This window comes from Rissa tridactyla, chromosome Z, assembly GCF_028500815.1.
Source record: "Rissa tridactyla isolate bRisTri1 chromosome Z, bRisTri1.patW.cur.20221130, whole genome shotgun sequence".
Classification (NCBI taxonomy): Eukaryota; Metazoa; Chordata; class Aves; order Charadriiformes; family Laridae; genus Rissa; species Rissa tridactyla.
In genome coordinates, this window is record NC_071497.1 from 74,649,325 (window position 1) to 74,669,649 (window position 20,325).

Here is a 20,325-nt window from a genome sequence, read left to right on the forward strand (position 1 = left end):
GTCTGGAAAGGTGGAAATAAATAAATCCCTGTTTTGTTTTCCTTCTCTTCTCCAGGCAGAACAACCCCAACTCCGCCAGCCTGTTCTCATAGCAGAGGTGCTCCAGCCCTCTGATCATTTTTGTGGTCCTCCTCTGGACTGGCCCCAACAGGTCCACGTCTTTCCTGTGCTGAGGGCCCCAGAGCTGTATGCAGTACCCCAGGTGGGGTCTCACCAGTGCGGAGCAGAGGGGCAGAATCACCTCCCTTGCCCTGCTGGCCACGCTGCTTTTGATGCAGCCCAGGATGCAGTTGGCTTTCTGGCCTGCGAGTGCACATTGTCAGCTCATGTCCAGCTTTTCATCCATCAGTTCCCCCAAGTCCTTCTTTGCAGGGCTGCTCTCAATCCCTTCATTCCCCAGCCTGTGTTAATCCCGGGGGTTGCCTCAACCCAGTTGCAGGACCCTGCACTTGGCCTGGTTGAACCTTATGGGGTTCACGTGGGCCCACTGCTCAAGCCTGTCCTAGTCCCTCTGGATGGCATTCCACCCCTCAGGTGTGTCAGTCACACCCCTCAGCTTTGTGCCATCCACAAACTTGCTGAGGGTGCACTCGATCCCACTGTCTGTGTCCTTGGTGAACATATGATGAGCAGTACTGGTCCCAGTATAGACCCCTGAGTGACACCACTCATCACCGATCTCCATCTGGACATTGAGCCATTGACCACTACCATCCAACCGATTCCTCATCCACTGAATAGTCCACCCATCAAATCCCTATCTTGCCAATTTTGAGAGAAGGATGTTGTGGGGAACTGCATCAAAGGCCTTACAGAAGTCCAGACAGACAACATCCGTAGCTCTTCCCTTGTCCACTGATGTAGTCACTCCATCATAGAAGACCACTATGTTGGTCAGGCAGGACTTGCCCGTGGTGAAGTCATGCTGGCTGTTTCAAATCAATTCCCTGTCCTCCGTGTCCCTTAGCATAGCTTCTAGGAGGATCTATTCCATGATCTTCCCAGGCACAGAGGTGAGGCTGACAGGTCAGTAGTTCCCAGGGTCCTTCTTTCTACCCCTTTTAAAAATGGGTGCAATGTTTCCCTTTTTCCAGTCACCGAGGACTTCACCAGACTGCCCTGACTTTTCAAATGTCATGGAGAATGGCTTCCAACTACATCAGCCAGTTCCCTCGGGACTGTGGGTTGCATCTTGTCAGGTCCCATGGGCTCATATGTTCAAGTTCCTCAGGTGGTCACAAACCTGATCTTCTCTCACAGTGGGAAGGACTTTTCTCCCCTAGTCCCTGTCTTGTGGTCCATCCACTCGAGAGGTGTGGGGAGAGAAGTTGCCAGTGAAGACTGAGGCAAAAAAGTTGTTGAGTACCTCAGCCTTCCCTTGTCTGTCGTTACCAGTTTGCCAGTCATGTTCATCAGGGCTGGCAGGTACACTTTCTTTGATATTCCTTTTCTGGCTGACATACCTGTAGAAGCCCTTCTTATTTTGATTTGCATCCCTTGCCAAGTTCATCTCCAGCTGCACCTTGGCCTTCCTGACCCCATCCCTACACAACCGGGCAGTGTCCCTATATTCTTCCCAGGATACCTGTCCCTACATCCACTGCCTGTGCATTTCCTTCTTGCCCTTTAGGCCGACCAGCAGGTCTCAACTAATCCATGCTGGTCTCTTGCTTTCCTTTCCTGATTTCCTACACCTGGGAATCGAGAGTTCTTGCACTCTATGGAAAGTGTCCTTAAAAATCTGCCAGCTCCATTCTGCTCCCATGTCGCTGAGGGCAGTTTACCAGGATGTCCAGTTGACTAGCTCCTTGAAGAGCTGGAAATTTGCTTTCTTAAAATTACGGGTCATGACTTTTCGCCTGACCCATATCCCTCAGGACTACAAACTCCACCAGTGCGTGATCACTGCAGCCCAGGCAGCCTCCAGTCTTGACGTCACCAATTAGCTCACTTGCATCGGTGACGAACAGGTCCAGTATCACATCCCCTCTGGTTAGGCTATTACCTATTAGAGTTGATGCCAACTCTTCTCAAATAGTAGAAACCCAGAAATTTTTGCCCTCCTTTCTTATCATGGAAGGCAGGCATGCAGATATTTGATCTGCTCTGGGTCAGTATGAGAAGAAATAGGTGGATGAAGCTGGAGAAAGGCTAAGGTAAGCCAAGTATAAAGGGGATGGCTCTTGTCAGTCAGGTGTTTCATACCGTACTAGAGGAAACATTTGTCTTTCATTTGGAGGAACATTGCATAGCACACTAGGGAAGACCATCTTTAATCAGGAGAGAGGCGCATAAGTGGATCGTTTTTACTTAATGAAGGAACAAAGTACAGAAGAGTCCAGCCTAGTGCAGACACAGACACTAGGCCCAGAGGTACACCACAGCGGAGCACTGATCCCATGTGGGTGCATGCAGCAGAGCTCTGACTAGCCTGGTTTTTGTGTGTGTGTGCCTTGACACTTCCCCTTCTAGAGTTAACACGTGGCCAGTTTGAGCACTCATGCAGTACTGGCTTCATAGACATGTGTGAGGCGACCTTCTCCACCTCTATGCTGTCATTATACACCCTCCAGTGATTCTTACTTGTTTACTCTTTTTGTACTGAGGTCACAATAAGCAGATAAAAAATAGGATAGAGTAAATAGATTACTAAACTTGCTAGCAGTTCCTCAAATTTGTATTTGAAAGACCATCTATCTACTCAGCGGATTCTTGTGCGTTGTAGAAACATAATACTTGGTACCTACTGTTGCCTGGGAATCGGCGTTTTAGTGACTGGCTGGTACTGGAACACGGGGCAAATCGGAAAGTTTGAGTGATCTGCACTTAATATGAAAAGCATATATCTGAACCCAGAATTTAAATTAGTAGTTCTTTTTCTTTGTCATCTCTGACCTTTTTCCTAACGTGCTTGTGATGGGTTGTTTTCTGATGTTTCTTACCCCTCTGGTTTTCAGATGGTGGGCAGGAGAATGGCAGAAGTGTTCAACCACGTGTGGCCCAACAGGCCAGAAGAAGCGAACTGTTCTTTGCATCCAGACGGTGGGATCTGATGAGCAGGCACTGGCTGTCACAGAGTGCCAGCACCTGCTTAAACCAAAGACCCATCTGTCATGCAACAGAGATGTCTTGTGCCCATCTGACTGGACAGTGAGCAACTGGACTGAGGTAAATTAATGTCAGCTGTAATATTGAGTGGTTTTTTCAAATTGACCTATTATAGTCAGCAGAGAGGACCAATGACCTGCTTATCTGCCTTTTTTTAAAATTTGTTTTTGTTAAGGTGTCTTCAGAAAACCTTTGGGCAGAAGAAAAAAAAATGCTTTGCTTGCTAAAGACCTCGGCAAGTGTTGCGTGTTGGCTGTTTCTAGAAGTTTGGCTTGCTGAGCTTTTGGGACTGTAGAACAGAACATGTTTGTGTGCTAAAAATCTGTGTAATACTCATTACTGCTATGGACCAGATGGGAGGAGGTTCTGTGTTGTGTCTTTAGGCCTACAAAGAAACATTTTTACATTCTTTACATTCATATCTCTTGCATTCATAACTCTGCTGATTTTGCCACAGCATGCGAGCCTTTTATTTCTACTATTAATCTGAAGCCCTGAAAAACACTAGAATCCTTCAAGAGTTAATTAAATATTGTGTAGTTACTTCACTGGCAGCTGATGAACAGCAGAATGTGAGGTCATCAAAATGATGGCTGCAGTATATTAAATTTATTTAAATACACTGCAACATATTTTGCAATGTTTGTTAGTAGGGAGCACTCATTTGATGCGCTTTATCATAGGTTTTAATCTGTGGAAGGACCTTGTGCTTCTTAGATTTCTTTATGTTAGGTTGCTGGTATCTACAGGTATTTCACAACTTCACTTCCCATTGAAGGCAAGGAGAGTTCAGGGTCCCCAACATGTGGAAGTCTACTTCTCCATGAAAACTAAAAATGCACTGAGGTACTTCTTCTGTAGTGGGGAGAAGTAGGTTTCGAGTCACGTGAAATTTTAAAATTATTTTAGTATGATTCTGTTGTGGTACGACTTGGTCATGGTTGTCCTCAAACAGGTAGTTCAGCTATCAGTGTAGCCAACAATCATGACAATGAATGCACAACAAATATTTTCCATTTCAGGTCCCAATAAAAATGTAGTTTACTAAGTTTTTCAAAACTTCCAAGACCAATGATATTGGATGAATGCAGGAGTTGAATGCACCATTAGCAAGTTGGCTGATGACACCAACTGGGAGTTGCTGTTGACTCTCTTGAGGGACAGCAGGCTTTGCAGAGGGATTTAGATTGGAGCACTGGGCAATGATTAATGGGATGAAATTTAACAAATCTAAATGCCGGATTCTGCACCTGGGACAGAGTAACGCCGGCACAAGTACAGCTGGGAGAGGAGCATCTGGAGAGCAGCCCTGGGGAAAGGGATCTGGGGGTGCTGGTGGGCAGAGGCTCCATGTGAGCCAGCAGTGAGCCCTGGCAGCCAAGAGGGCAAACCGCATCCCGGGGTGCATCAAGCCCGGCACAACCAGCTGGTGAAAAGAGGGGACTGTCCCACTGTATTCAGCGTTGGTGCCACCTCCCCTGGAGCGCTGTGTGCAGTTCTGTTTAAGAAGGATGTGAAGGGACTTGAATGTGTCCAGAGGAGGGCAACAAAGGTGGTGAGAGGGCTGGAAGGAATGTCCTGTGAGGAGCTGCTGAGGGCTTTCGCTTGTCTAGTTTGGAGAAAAGGAGGCTGAGGGGAGACCTCATTGCCCTCTACAGCTCCCTGAGGGGGGGACATGGAGAGGGAGTGCTGAGCTCTTCTCCCTGGGATCCAGTGACAGGACACATGGGAACGGTTCAAAGCTGCACCAGGGAAGGTTTAGACTGGACATTGGGAAGCATTTCTTTACCGAGAGGGTGGTCACACACTGGAACAGGCTTCCTAGAGAGCTGGTCGATGCCCCAAGGCTGTCAGTGTTTCAGAGACATTCGGACAATGTCCTTAATAACATGCTTTAACTTTTGGTCAGCCCTGAAGTGGTCAGGCAGTTGGACTAGGTGATCACTGTAGGTCCCTTCCCCTTCCCCTTCCCTTTCCCCTTCCCCTTCCTTGAAATTCAGGTTTGACTAAAAACAGAAATACCTCAAGAGTTTTGGTTTAGACCACAGCAAAAAATTAAGCTATTAAGGACATTTGGACAATGCCCTTAATAATATTATTTAACTTTTGGTCAGCGCTGAATTGCTCGTGTAGTTGGACAAGATGATAATTGTAGGTCCCTTCCAACTGAAAATTTTCTCCCCTCCCCTCCCCTGGTGTTGGGGAAGCAGATTCAGATAATGAAGTAGTAGAATTTTGTGACAGTATTCAGTTTATGATGCTCACAGACCTTCATCACTGAATGTTGATTGTTTTGTGAATAGCCAGCATGTTTTAACTGCCTCTGAAAAAATAGACTAGAATTACATGGCTAGCAGTACAATTGTATAGAAATGGTATGCTGTTACAGAATACGGCCAGTGCTCGTATGTTGTTGGAATATATTTGCAAGTTACTGACAAAAATAAATTTCTACATCTGTAGAAATTTGGGAGGGAGTGTAGGACAAACTATTTCACCTGCACAAATGACAAGATTGTCAGGAGACTTGTAACTTCAGAATCTTCTTTATTGGTAAATGTATGGGAGAGATTTTACACCGGCAAAACTTCCTTTTGCTCTGAGCTTATCTGGCTGTTTGAAAATAATTCTGTATCTTATAAACTGAATAATCTTAGTTAGGCAGATAATGAGGATAGAATGTTGTAGCCATTCTGAAATGTCTTATTAGTATATTGCCATAATCTAAAGCAGAGATTTTTCAAAGCTAATTCTGGGAGACAGCCATTACCCCAAAACGTAATGAGGTTGGATGTTCCTTTTAACTCACGCAAATGCTAACCTAAATCATCCAAGTGGCAAAGTCTGACAAAATAACTGTGTTGTATTTTTGTGTGAGCAAAATAGTGTTAGTAGTTGCTGTCTTCCTCAGTAGGTAAAATTCTGTACTGAATAACTTCAGAGGTCAAATTGCAGCTGATGTAAGCTTGCGTAGCTCTGAGTGCTTTAAATATGCTATACAGCTGGAAGTGCAAGGAGGACAGACAGAATAGCTAAGGAACTTATCCACTCTGAGGTTACCCTGCTTTCTTCCCTGCTCTTGATGCAGAGCTGATGTTATTTTACAGGTGTTAACAACAGAGAGGACCCCAGTAACACAACATCACTGGTGTTTGTACTGCCCCGTGACCTAGGTTAGCTCTAAAAAGGGTTAGGTATCCCAGGAGCTTTGAAGTACTGGCAATAGGAGTGTTCATCACTTCATGTTGAGCACCTGATTTAAGCCAGCTGAATTAGGTGGTCAGGCTCCCTCACATGCCAGGAAGACTTCCTTGAGGAGGTTGCATGTAACATCTCCATTCACACCAAGGAGGTTGCACGTAACTTCTCCATTCGCACATAACCAGTCATCCGGCCTTAGTACCTCAAACCAGAGAAGTGCGTTGAAATTTCAGAAAGTCCTCAGTGGAGCGACAGCTGCTGAAGGCATGGCCGTGCCTGTGGGGCTGAGGATGAAAAACGTCACAGAAAAACTGGTTCTCCTTAGCTTTCAGCATCCTTTATACAAAACAGCGCATCCATTTAAATAGAAGCCAGATAGGTTAATTGCTTTCAGGGGTCTGTAATTTAGGAGAGACATGCTAGCGGCCCTGGCAGCGTGTGCTGGTTGCATTAAGACTGAATGAAAAATCCATTCCATAAAGTCAACAAGGATCTGTGAGCTGCATGGATAATCACAGCGGGTCTGTGGCAGTGTGAGTAGCCAGCGCTGAGGCACTCAGCTATGGTTTTGATGGCAGGTTTTTAGCCTGTTCTTTGTAATGCTGGTGGAAGGGTATGGGCTAAACAACTTTCGTGATTCGCTGAAGAAATCAAATTCTAGCATATTCCTTTCATATTTTGTCCTTATCAGGTAGTCTTTTTCCACTGCTCTTTCCCCAAAGTTACATTTACTGTTCTAAAAATTTGGAAAGAGCTCCATGATAGCGGAACATCACTAGAATGAAGGGCCTGTTCCTCAGAAAAAGCTTTATTATTGATTATTTATAGCAATGCTTCTTTATTAAAAACAGATGCCATTTGATATTTATTTTTATTGGTATGTGCAGCAGAATAAAGAGAGGAGATGCATTCATTCTCTTCTGTTTGCAGTGCACAGTTACTTGTGGTGGTGGAATAAGGACTCGTAATGTCACTTGTGCCAAAAATAATGATGAGCCATGTGATACTTCCAAGAGACCAAACTCTAAGGCCCTGTGTGGTCTCCAGCAGTGTCCTTCTACTGGAAGATTTCTGATACCCCCACTGGCACCCAGAAGAGGAAAGATCATAATCAGAAAAACAACTACTAATCCTGAACGGAGTCCTCCTCACAGAACACCTGTGCCAAGCCCAAGGTCCCATACAACAACAAAAATACCCAAGCCTGAAAATGTAACTCCCTGTTTGCCTACATCCTCTGGTTTGGGTAATGTCTCAGAAAAAGAAGGAACAGCCAACAATACATTACAAAATCATTCTGCTGGACCAAGTGATGTTTACAATTATCTGGTTGTTTCTACTGAAAATAGTTCACATCAAAATACTACTTCATGGCCTTTTCATAATAGCTTAAGTACTGAAATTATAAGGCATACTGAAAGTATTTCTGACAATGAGCTAGTTTCTACTGTGGAGAGTGAGGTGCAAAGAAGTGAGGACACTCCTGTCTCCTCTTTTACCAGTAGTCCAGAAATAACTTCCAGCTATGATTACTTAACTGAAGAATCTGATGACATTGATGGGTCCGTTGCAGGCAGTGAGAAACCCACTGATCTCCTTTACAGCACAGAACTCAATCTTGAAATCAGAACCAGGAGCACAACCCTAGATACCAGCTCTCCTGTCCTTCAAAATGAGAGCGTGACTTCTCAGCCCCCACCAGCATCTCATCACCAAGAGCCTTCTACACTCCTCCCTGTTAGCAAAGCAGCACAAGGGCTGGTGTTTCCAACAACAGCAAACTATATCAGTCTGCAAGTCAGTGTGCCTCTTGTAGAAGTAACTACCCCACAAGCATCAGTTACAGTTATGCCCACAGTGTTTGGTCACGTACCAAGAGACCAGACTGACAACAGAAGAGAAATGAAGCTACCTGACACCGTAACCTCCGGCACACAGTCGTCAGCTCTTGCTCATGCTCTCAGGAACCAAAGTGCAACATCTGAGGGTGCTTTAATGAATGCCACAGAAAACAGCCACCTAATAACACCCAATGATTTGCCGGGTGATGCCTACTGGATAGTAGGCAACTGGAGTGAGGTAAGTTATTTTTAACTCGTAAGAACTGAAAAGTGTGAACAGCTGTCTGAAACACCGCTAAGGAAATAAAGCTTCTTGTTTGTGATGGTTATCTGAAATGAGTGTCATACATTCATATGAAATACTTCTCACACAAAAAAATTTATAACCTGGAATATCAAATATTAGATTGTTTACATAGAATGTGTCTGTATCTATGGATTCTGCAAAATTATGCATAACTGGACACTGAAATGGTAAGGAACCAGCTGTATCAACTGAATGTTCATAAGTCCATGGGGCCTGATGGGATTCATCCCAGAGTAGAGAAGGAGCTACATACCATTTCTCCCTAAATTACATGTGTTTTCTAACTCAGTATGTGCCCAGGCTCATGTGGGTAGACTAGCTTTATTACTGTATAAAGCACATTAATACCATGGATACTTAAACATATTTTGAGTTGGCTATTAACGTAAGAAATCTTTGTCGTGCATTTCTATCTCATCCCACCATCAGCGTTTGTATCCACCATTAAGCCAATGCCTCCAAACTCATTGCAGCATTCAGCGTGGTAAAACCAGTTTGAATCTACAAAGATAGGAATATTAGTCCAAAGTTAAACTGTTATATCCGGGATTCATAATTTGTCCACCGCATGTGCATGGGGAGATATTATAATGTGGATTTCTGCACCTTTGAAGTTTAGGTGATTGTGTGTTGGAACCTGGTCAGGTGAGTGGTTGTGGTCACACGGTATTCTTTGGATCCAGCAGCTGGTAATTACAGTGTTGTACTTTGTCTTGTTTGAATGTAGATGAACCATTATTTTATCTGCATTTGGCTGTGCCAAAATGAACTTTAGAAATCAAAAAGGTAATGAAATTCAACCAGGTGTTAACAGGTGTTAACTTTCTGACTAAATGAAAGAAGCACAGCTTACAGGGCATTTGAAAACTCTTTTGAGGTGTAAAGCATTTGGAAGATACTTGGTCTGAAAGGTGATGACTTGCCCGAGTTTCCCCTGATGCCTGGTCATTACTGAATGGTTATAATACTTAGGTAACTTCTGCTTTCTGTGCAGGAGCAAAATAGATGTCAAAGTTTTCTGTGGCCCCAGAGAAGTCCTTATGATTTTTTTGTATGTTACTATTGACTTTCCTTTACCAATACGCAGCACCAGGCTTTTTGACCATTAGGTTTCTGTCCTGTTGCCTTGCTGTGTCCTGAGACAGTAGTTACTGTGGGATCAGGGCTGGTGAGGGGGCAGCCACGCAGTTCTAGCAACTATAAAACAATATAGTCATCAGGGGGCCTACTCACATTTAACAAATTTCTATTTAATATCCTTCCCACTGTAAAATTTTATTTTCATGTAAACATGCTAATGGATGTTGTTTTCTTCAAGTCGTGGTACTAGGGTGAGAGACTTTGGTATCTGAACCAGCTACCTCATTTTTCTGATGGCCTTTTTTAATCAAGCTAATCAGTACAGCCAAGGGTCCAGATGTGGAAACCTCCTTGTGCGGATCTGCCTCTGTGTCACTGTATTGATGGAGAAGGCTATCAAAGGTCTGTTTCTCTGTACCTATTTGCTCGTGGGTCTGCCTGGCATGATGCACATTTATGGAAATGCAGAAATGTAGGGATAAAAAGGACAGCAAGAGATGACTTAGTGTATCTAATGGCAGTGGAGTTAAAGCACAGCTAGACTACGAGAGAAAGTCCAGGCAAAGGTTGTGCTCCCAAGCACAGCACGTCTCCACCAGAAGTCTATAATGCAGAGATGCTGCCATCTGTCCTAGTCATTCATTACCCCCATTAGAAGTATTTTCCTTATACATAACCAACATCTTCTGCACTGAAAATGAAGATTCTATTTTTCATATACAGCCATGGAAGAGAATTGTCTTCTTAATAACTGTTTTGGTGTCTGATTTCTAAACAAAACAATCTGCCGCTTTCCAGATTTTCCTTGTTTTCTAAATATCTGGTGACTTTGTTGTTCTCCTCAGGACTTGCTTCAGTTTCATCATACATTTCTTCAGCAGTGATGTTCATTATGGCCCCAGCTGACACTTGGCAAATAAAACAGAATAATTACTATCACTTTATATATGACCCTCTTTATGAATGTTGGGATGAGATTTTTCTTGTTTTATAACCATCCCACTTTGATATATTAAATTTGTGGTCCATTGTAAACTCTGGATCCCTGAATCTGGTAATTCTAGATCAGTGGATGTTCTCAGTTTTGTCTGTCGTGTATATGTGTGTATATATATGTACGTATGTATAAGAAGTTCTCCCTAAATGTAGTATTTTGCAGATGTTTTTCAATTACGGGTTACTGTTTTCTTACAATTTTTTAACTTGGCGAGATGTTTTTGAATTCATATTGTGTCCCCCAACATTCCTGCGAACTCTTCCAACTTGGCATCATCTGCAAATGTTGTAAGTGCATGCTGGCTTTCATCATTCAAGTAGTTAAAGGAAAACACTGAAGAGAGCTTGGCTCTGAACAGAGCCCCGCAGGACCATATTTGAAATGTCTTTTCATTTTGACACTGAATCACTGAGAACCACTTTATTACAGTTTTTTGGTTAGCTGTGCACCAATCTTGTAATTATTTCACCTAGGCTGTGTTTCCATCATTTGCTAAAAGAATGCTCTATGAGATCATGTCAAAATGTATCACATCAGCTGGCTCTCTATTTTCATTAAGACAGGGACTCCTGTCAGAGAAGAACATTAGACTGACTTGAACAATTTGTTCTAGATAGGTCCATGTGGGCTATTTTATTGCTTTATCATCTTCGTTAGTATTTACCATTTTGATCTTGATTGTTTAATAATTTTCTCTTGTATATTCTTGTGAAGTAAAGTTAGACAAAGCGTTCCATTAGGCCACAGATCCTCCTTTTTCTTTTCCTAAAGATAAAGGAAGATGTTCTTCTCTAATCCTCTGGAACTTTCCTAATGTATGGTGAAAAATAATTCTCAACAGTTCAAAGATTATTCAAGAACACTTGAATGAATATTTAGGTAAGGTCAATACATTCAGTTTCACAGAGCTGATCAAATCAATTTGAGGGTACTTAATGCATCTAACTTTACTATTATTTAATGTTTTAGTAATCTTTTTCTATTCTTGTTCAAGCTATTGTTCCTTGTTAAAATTAACTTTATGTGAAGCCTGGCACATTTGACTTTTTATTTTTCAAGTTCAAAGAAGAAAAGGTGGTGAGAATTTGTCATTGGAGATATTCTGAATCCACCTGGACGTAGTTCTGGGCAACTGGCTGTAGGTGGCCCTGCTTGAGCAGGGGCGGTTGGACAAGGTGACATCCGGACGTCCTTTACAAATTCAACCATTCTATGATTCTGTAAAGAAGACAGCTGTTATCTTTCTCATGAAATAAAAGTTTTGTATTTCCCCCCCACACCTTGATTCTAACATTTCACAGAACCATTTTTTATTGTTCGCTACTTTTAATTCATTTTTAGTCTACAGTTTTCTGACTTTATTTTTGCGCATTCCATTTACCGTCTTTAGTAAAACTTTGTGCCTGTTTTTAGATGGCATCTCTCCAAGGCATTGATATATCAAGACCACTGTACCTACATAGATAAATCTCTTGCTATGCTCTCTATTTTTCTCTTTTAGTGACTGCCAATATAATGATGTTTCTTTGCTCCTTAGAGTATGTCTGTACTAGTACATAAATAGCTCCCAAAACTAGTGATAATTACTGAGACAGAATGTTGTGACATGTCCCCTAACACTATTGATACGCGACCTCCCAAGGGAGAGTGCTAATTAGGGTAAGGCAAAACAGTGCCCAGTGACACTGGTGCCTGTGTCTGTAACTTTTACCTTTCTTCTTGTCACTTTCCCAGGTCTTCTGGGCTGTCGTTTTACCTTTCTAAGAGTTTTCTGGGTACCAAAGATACTCCATTACGATCAAATCTTCTCATTATGCACGTCTGTTATTGGTCATGAAAAGTCGCCTGCACCTCCTTCCTCTGTGAGAGACATCAGCTGTGACAAGAGGAACTCTTGGTACCTGAATGACCAAAGGGAAAAGCAGTAGGCCTGCCTCTTAACTCTTCCTGGATTTCAGAGCAAGCACGTATCTGTACATCCTCCAGTCATCCTCCTTTGTGCAATATGAAACCATGGTCAGGAAAGCTAAAGCTTTCTCCCAGTGTTATTTACAGCATCATGCCTTTGTCTCTTGTCTCTGTTCCTGCACACAGCATTTTTTGGAAAGGATCCTGCTGTGTTTCACGTCCCTCAAAAAAGAACGTAAAGCTTTGTAAGTATGATCTGCCCAGCATCATCCCTGGAGCTTGAATGCTGAGAATGGGGTTTCGGTCAAAGACTAAGCAGCCCTTCAATAAAATTTTATTGTCAGACAGGTTTTGAGGGACCCATCAAACTGTTAGCAACCAAGGCAAGGACACACCATCCTCTTGAACAGACAGGTTGTCTTGGATAGATATGTGACTGTCCAAACTGAAGAGCGGTACTCAGTCATAGAATCATAGAATCATAAGGTTGGAAGGGACCTCTGGAGATCATCTAGTCCAACCCCCTGCCAGAGCAGGGTCACCCAGAGCAGGTTACACAGGAACGCGTCCAGGCAGGTTTTGAATGTCTCCAGAGTTGGAGACTCCACCACCTCTCTGGGCAGCCTGTGCCAGGGCTCTGCCACCCTCAGGGTAAAGAAGTTCCTCCTCATGTTTAGGTGGAACTTCCTATGTTCAAGTTTGTGCCCATTACCTCTTGTCCTGTCACTGGGCACCACTGAAAAGAGCCTGGCCCCATCCTCCTGACACCCACCCTTTAAGTATTTATAAGCGTTGATAAGATCCCCCCTCAGATGTCTTTTTTCCAGACAGAAGAGACCCAAATCCCTCAGCCTTTCTTCATAAGAGAGGTGTTCGGGTCCCCTAATCATCTTGGTAGCTCTCTGCTGCACCCTCTCCAGCAGTTCCCTGATGCTCTTGAACCGGGGAGCCCAGAACTGGACACAGGGAGCCCAGAACTGGGCACAGTCCCCTTTAACCGGATCTTTGTGGCCTCTTGGGCAGATGGCCCGGGAATCTCGGAAGCTGGAGATAGCATGCTGCAGAGGCCTTGCAGATTCACACTCTTCATAATGTCCGGTTTTTCAAGAATTCTCTGTTGTTACCATTAACCATTTTTCCATTTCTCTGATTGAATCTGGTAACAGCTCTGTGTCGTCAATGGTCTTTTCTTTCCTGCCTTAACTTCAGCTTTCCGAGGACACTTATTCAGCTTTCCCTGTTTAACTCTCCCACTTTTGTTTAGGTGGTTCAAACCACTCAATAGCAGTTGTTGTCTTCATTATTATGCTGTTTAATCCACGATTATTTATACTGTTGGTCATACCAACTGCAGGCATCTTGGCATGTGTTGTTTTTAACTCTATGTGTATAGTTCACTGTCCCTCCCTTTTTAAGAAAGAAAAAGGTAAGTGGGTGTCTCCAGCCACTTTTCACCTCTTCCTGCTTCAGAATATAATGACAGTGACTTTTTTAGTGAAGAGTGTGCACTCTTGGGATCTGGACTGGCAAGATCAACATTCTCTTACCTGAGACACTAAAACCCTCCCAAATGTTGGAAACATTTAGCCACTCTCTGAATTCTTGGTTTCAAGAATCCTTTTCCTGCACACTTTTCCCAGGAGTCTCGCACAATTTATTTCTGGTTTTCAGCGTCATGCGCTCAATTTGCTGAATATCTCATCAGCAGCATTAGGGAGAGAGAGGAAACAGTGATGAAGACTGGATGCAGTGACATTTTGCGTTGGATCCCCAGAGATCACAGAACGAAAGAGTAGAACAGCTGGTACAGATTTAGTATGTTTCAGTAAGCAGGAGTTTGCCAAAGAAGAGCAGTGCATGGTATAAATCAGAATCGATATTTTCCTGACAAATCAACAAAAAGCCCTCCTTCAGAACCTTAAGTAAGATTTAGGTGAATTTGAAGTCTTCTTTGGGGCATCTCAGATGACCTAGGTCATCTGAAATGGCTCTAGATATTTATATTTAGGTTCCTGGATTGTTTCTGGAATGATTTACTAACGTTGCGTTGGCGCTTGGGCTTTCCTGTCGCCCTTGCGCAGTGCTCTACCACCTGTGGAATAGGGGCTTTCTGGAGACACGTGGAATGCAGCAGCGGGAGCACATCTCACTGTCAGCACACAAAAAAGCCTGATCCTGCAAGAAAATGTTATCTTCGCCCATGCGCTAGCTGGAAAACAGGAAATTGGAGCAAGGTAACTTCATTCATAGCTGTGTGTGAACACTAAACTTGTGTGTGAACACTAACTTGAAAGAGTAGGGATTTCTAAATACTTCATTTTTAAAATAATTATTTACTCAGTGAATGCATACATGATTTCCAGTTGAACATTTAACACTAATTGACTAATTTCCTGAACAAGTTATTTATGGAAACGCATCTGCTGTGAATTTTGTTCTTCCTCTGGGGGGGGGTCATGCTCATTAACTCTGGCGTCTAGAGCTGAAGCAGGGCTCACCATCCATATTCTGTGGAGATCATAGGGCAAAGCTCTACGTATTTGCATGTGGCTTCTTTTTGATCTCCACCTCCAGGGGTTTATCCTAATTTTAAAAAGCAGATGGGAGTTTGGGAGAGTGTCTAGGCGTGTTCCTATTCACCCTTGCCAGTGTGTATTATTCATCTCTTACATGACATGGTCTGTTCCCCATTCATATAATCTCTTTAAGTTTTACGTTACAAAAACTAAAGAAAAAGTGTATTGGGGACAATGCCTGTTATGTCTAGGGTCTTATTTGGTGCTTGTTATGTACGCAAGCAAGACACAGAAGAGTGTCCAAGGTGGTAAGTGGAACCCAATAAATCGCGTTTGAGTTCTTTTTTGGTATTGTAAGATGTGTGATGAATACCTGGAACAACTTCGGTGACTTCTTGAAACTTGTTACATTTTGTCTTCGTGCTATCTAAAATCGGGGTTTCAAACAGTGAGTTATTTTTAAAGACTCACAAGAGAAAAACTGCAAAATTCTATTAGAAATAATGTTGATTTAATAAAGAAAAAGATCTCTCAAACTTTCTTAATATGTGTCATATTTACAAACAATGTTGTTACCCTTGGACTAGAGGGCAGAGTCATACAAGGAAGAGTCTGCAGAAAAGGTTATGGTTACAAAACCTGCATTATATTATTGAGCTCTTTGCCATAGAATTGATGCATACATGAAATACATGCCTGTTTAGAAAGTCCAGGCAAGGCCAAGGCATTATATAACCACATTTAAGCCTTCAAAATTAATTTAAAATGATACATAGATATTCTGCAGTCCCAATTGCGGTAGGGCATATTTCACCTTCACTTTTTCTTCATAAATGTTATTCCTCTTGGAACAAGTAGATGATAGTTGTGTCACAGAAAGTAGCTAGAAATCAGGTTTAACGATAAAATATTACGGAAAACAAACGTTTTAAAGTGCCAGTCCAATTGTGAGGTCAGTTTGAGACAAAAGGCTTTTCCTAGCAGATTTCTGTTGTGTTAGGTACCCTTATTTTCCAGCAATTGAACTATACAAACCTAATTACAATTTCATATATAAAAATGGCTATTTTTCTTTGCTTTTGCAAGGGGCAGTTGTTTTTCTTATTACTCATTTTAACATTTTTAAGGTACCTTATCACAGCAAGGTGGATATATTCCCCTGCTGGTGTAGTAAAACTTTCTTTGTTCCTTTACTCACATCTAATTCTTACCTTCCCCTAAAAGAAAAGTGCTTCAGACTAGATCTTGCAGTCTGAGTTTAATACCAAATATAATTTTACGTATTTTGAGGCTATTTGTACTCAGTTTCTTACCCAGTCACTTCTGCCCATTGTTTCTTTCCAGAAGGACAAAAACTTCTATGAACAAGAGTATGGACTCCCCTTTCATCCGTCCTTCAGTATTATATTTAGATTCCTTGCTCAACTGAAGAATGCCTTATGCAAAGGAGAACAGCATCAGTTGTTAGATTGCGTCATGAAACCTGATCCAAGGTTATTCAGTGGTGTAGTCAGAATTTGCTTTAATTCTGGATGAAAACAAAATAATTAAACGTATATTTTTCCGTATCCTTGGGGTAGCAAATTTAATTCATCCTCAGGAGCAGGAGAGGTCCTAGGCTTTGGTATGTGGGGACAGAACCTGGTGCTGCTACATGAGGCCTTGGAGCAAGCTCTGGGGAGAAAGAGACTGAGGGGCTTGCGTGGCTCACCAGTAGTCCTCCAAGCTGAGAAGCAATTTCACAGGCTGTGAGCGAGGCTCAGGGTGTCTCTCCTGTCCCGTTCTCTCACGCCCAGGCTGCTCTTGGGGTACGGATCCTCCTGGTGCTGTGGAGGAGCGAGGAGAGTGAGGGTGGGAGCTGCTACTGTGGGACAAGTCCACCATCTCCCAGTGGTATCAGCAGCAACTCCAGGATCTGGGCTAAGACGAGGGGCAGTCTTGCCAGCCTGAGCAGTCCTCTGCCATGGACATCTGCCTCTTCCATGGCTGAACGAGAGATCAGCTCACGCAACCATGCCTCTTTCCTCCCTCTCTCCCTCAGAAACAAGTAAAGAACCAACAATTTCCCTGCATATAGAATTTGCTTTTTGTATTTATTGCATTATGATTCTTTCACTATGACACTTTTTTAAGTAGCTGGCAAGATTTCCTAATTAGATATGCATCTGTGTTATTAGTAGATACTCCAGTAAAGAAAGGGAAATATTTATATGGCGTGTTCTGATTTGCTGTGGTGAAAACCGCAACTTTTAAGCCTAGCAACAGGTTGTTGTTGGGGTAACCTGGAAATTTCCTCGGTGAGTCAGGATGCTCAAAGCTCAAGCCTGTCCTTCTCCTCCTCCTCTGCAGCCGGGCAGGGGACAGCCCCTCAGCAGAGCATCATTTGGAGATGTGCCCCTTTCTGTTTTCTGTACAGTGCTCTGCTAACTGCAGCGGCGGTTTCAAGACCCGAGATGTTCACTGCATTGATGTTCGTGAAAAGCGACTTCTCAGGCCTTTCCATTGCCAGTTACTTGGATATAAGCCACAACTCAACACTAGTTGTAACATGGAGCCTTGCTTGCAGTGGCGTGTGGAGACCTGGAATGAGGTATGGTTCTATAAAAGAAGCTTTGGGAATGAGCAGTTAGCTGTGAATTAACAGTGACTGTTAGATCCCATGCTGTTGGTAAACTTTTGCTCAAAGGAGGACATGCAGCTGATGCTGCTTGGAGGCTCTACAGTTCCTTGTGTATGGATACAGCAAAAATTATCACAGACATTTGCAAGATTTCCCAAAAATCATTCCTGAGGTTGCATGCGATACACAGATAGAGCTGTCAGTGACCATACCATAAAACAGAGAAGCAGATGGCCTGGAAGGTTTGGTTTAGCTATCCTACTGGATCAGTAAATGTGATTCATTCAGACTGATCCCTTTTGCTGCCGTTTTAGTCTTGCTTTCTCATTATGATTAATTTAGAATTTTCCTTTACATTTTCATGCTGGAATGTTATGGGGCCAGAGACATGGGTCAGACATAAGATAAATCTGACTTTTGGGTCACTTTGTAATATAAATCTATGCCAACAAACTTTCATAGGCAGCCAGGCACATATTTCTGTCAGCTAAAGCATGTGGTCTGATCACATTTCAGTGTTTGCTCCCACTAAAAGCAGCTTTGGAGAAAGCAGCACAGTGTCTGCAGGACTGTGGACCTGATGCTTTTGGATTTCAAAGGAGGGAATCACATTGCGTCCTTACAGACCGTTGTCACAATGGCAATGTCACACCTGCAATAAGGAGGAGACCTGTGTGCAGTATGTAGGTTTCCTGTCACAGCAGCCAGAAAAGACTGAAAAATAAGAGTAGCCAAATGATTGTGCTCGTTTACCTCCTAAAATGTTTTACAAAACCATTTGTCCAACCCTGGCAGTATTGTTCATGCTGGGGAAACTGGGTAGAATTGAATTGAAAAGGTTCATTTATCAGCTGTCAGCTCTGGTCCTCTGTCCATAGGGATGCAATTCCTCATAGGAACAATGCATTATTCAAAGTATATTTGGTGCCTTTGGCACCTTATTTCATGTCAGAGTATGAAAATTTTGGTGTATTTCAAGGTCTACTGGTAAAAAATCAATTGGTAAATAATAATAGACTAATAGAATATGGACAAAAGAATGTTTAAAAATAGCCTGGGTCACTGTCTTTGTATGACACTTTTATTACCAAATAGTTAATTTATTGTATGCATCGGGTGAATTTTAATGTCCCCAGCTGCCTCATAAAAATGAGATGGTGCATCTCACGAACTTTTAGTGTCTTCAGTAAATATGGCAGATTAATCCTGCAGACGTGTGACTTCCAATCTCATTCCTGTTGGGGAAGTTACTGTGGCTAATGGTGCTGCATGAGCAGTTCTGCGTTGCCTGTTTATATTGCCACTTCTGTGTTGTCCTATATTCCTTGCATTAATACATGTCAGGAGCAGCTTTATACCAAATATTTTGGACCAATAATGGCTTCTTCCCTGTCTCTTTCCAAGCATACGATGAAATAAATGTCTTAGTGCAGAGCTTTTCTTCATATGTGGACTGTAAGACTTGGTATGCAAGCTGCCCCGTACATCTTTCTAAATCACATGGGTCAGTGACATGCTTCTTGTTACCTGTGGCTCCACATTTTTAAATTAAGAACATTTCCTACTGTCTTTGTGGTTTCTTTCTGGGTTCTCTTCCATTCCCACCTCTCTCCTCATGGGTTTGTGCACCTCTTTTGTTAGTGTTCGAGAACGTGTGGTGGTGGCCAGCAAAAGCGACGTATCTACTGCCCACAAGAAGGCTACTGTGACTGGACAAAAAGACCTAATGGCATTGCATCATGTAACAGGCAACCTTGTACGAAGTGGATTAACCAGGCATGGGGCTCGGTAGGATTCAGTTCTTTTTTGGTTTATTTGTTGTGATGAGTTGACCTTCTTTGGTCGTATTACCCACTCTTCTGTGAATCTCAGTGCCCATGGAAAGTATAGCTTCTTATGCACAACTGGAGCTACGCAGGAAGATCTTTCGAAAATATTACTAGACATTTCAGATCCAGCCCATCTCTTTTTCTTCAGGTGATAAACGTTTGTTGCTGTATTAGATGTTGTTGGATGGACAGCTGGTTTTATTTTTTCCTTTTCTAACAAAATGGAGTTACTATTGACATTCTTCCAGTACTCATTTGAAATCTTCCACTGGAAGAGGCTACTGGGTAGTAAATTGAACTGTGTTCAGTTAGATATAGAATAAGGTAACATTTCAAGAGGGTGACAGGACAGAGCATCTTTAGAGAGGGAGAGAAAAGTATGACTTGCTAATTGAAGTCCCTGTTACATGCCTATCTGAATTCTTCCAAGTACAACCAGTCTGTTTGATCTGTCTGTGCTTCCAGAGCCTCTCCAGTCATCATAATGTTTTACTGTTCAAGACTATTGAGTGAGGTGGAAGAGGCAGGGGGGTGACCCTTTAAGCAAATCCAACAATATTGCGTTTGCCGACACAAACAGAAATTTTGAATTTTGACCAATAGCCCTCTACTTTGGCTTCTGGAAATCTAATTGACAGATATGGGGTGTATCTTTGGGGAACCTTCCAGTATCTTCAGTACATGTTTAGTTATAAAGAAACTTGTATATCTAATAAAATGTGCCCTACAGTTTCCATAATAAACCTATTCTTACATTACAAATAGCCCTCAAAGCAGAAGAGAACATTGAAAGAACACCAAAAGCCAGGTGTCACAAATAAGAAAATAATGGAGAGTCACTTAACCCAGAAAATTTAACGAGTTGTTTTTGACATAAAGCCATTAGATGGAATATGAGTGTAATGTAATGTAGAGTTA

The 20,325-nt window shown here is 42.5% G+C and overlaps 1 protein-coding gene across 2 annotated transcripts in view; it reads left to right on the forward strand.

The window, feature by feature from the left end:
• The window catches only part of ADAMTS12 (ADAM metallopeptidase with thrombospondin type 1 motif 12), a 168,228-nt gene that overhangs the window by 141,624 nt on the left and 6,279 nt on the right, over positions 1 to 20,325 (forward strand). Inside the window, exons 18-22 of one of the 2 annotated variants that reach the window (XM_054185126.1) lie at positions 2,958 to 3,168; positions 7,240 to 8,388; positions 14,524 to 14,676; positions 17,375 to 17,548; positions 19,220 to 19,366. In XM_054185126.1, coding sequence (XP_054041101.1) covers positions 2,958 to 3,168; positions 7,240 to 8,388; positions 14,524 to 14,676; positions 17,375 to 17,548; positions 19,220 to 19,366 — 1,834 coding nt within the window. The remainder of the gene's footprint in view (positions 1 to 2,957; positions 3,169 to 7,239; positions 8,389 to 14,523; positions 14,677 to 17,374; positions 17,549 to 19,219; positions 19,367 to 20,325) is intronic. The other variant, XM_054185127.1, reaches the window with a different exon arrangement.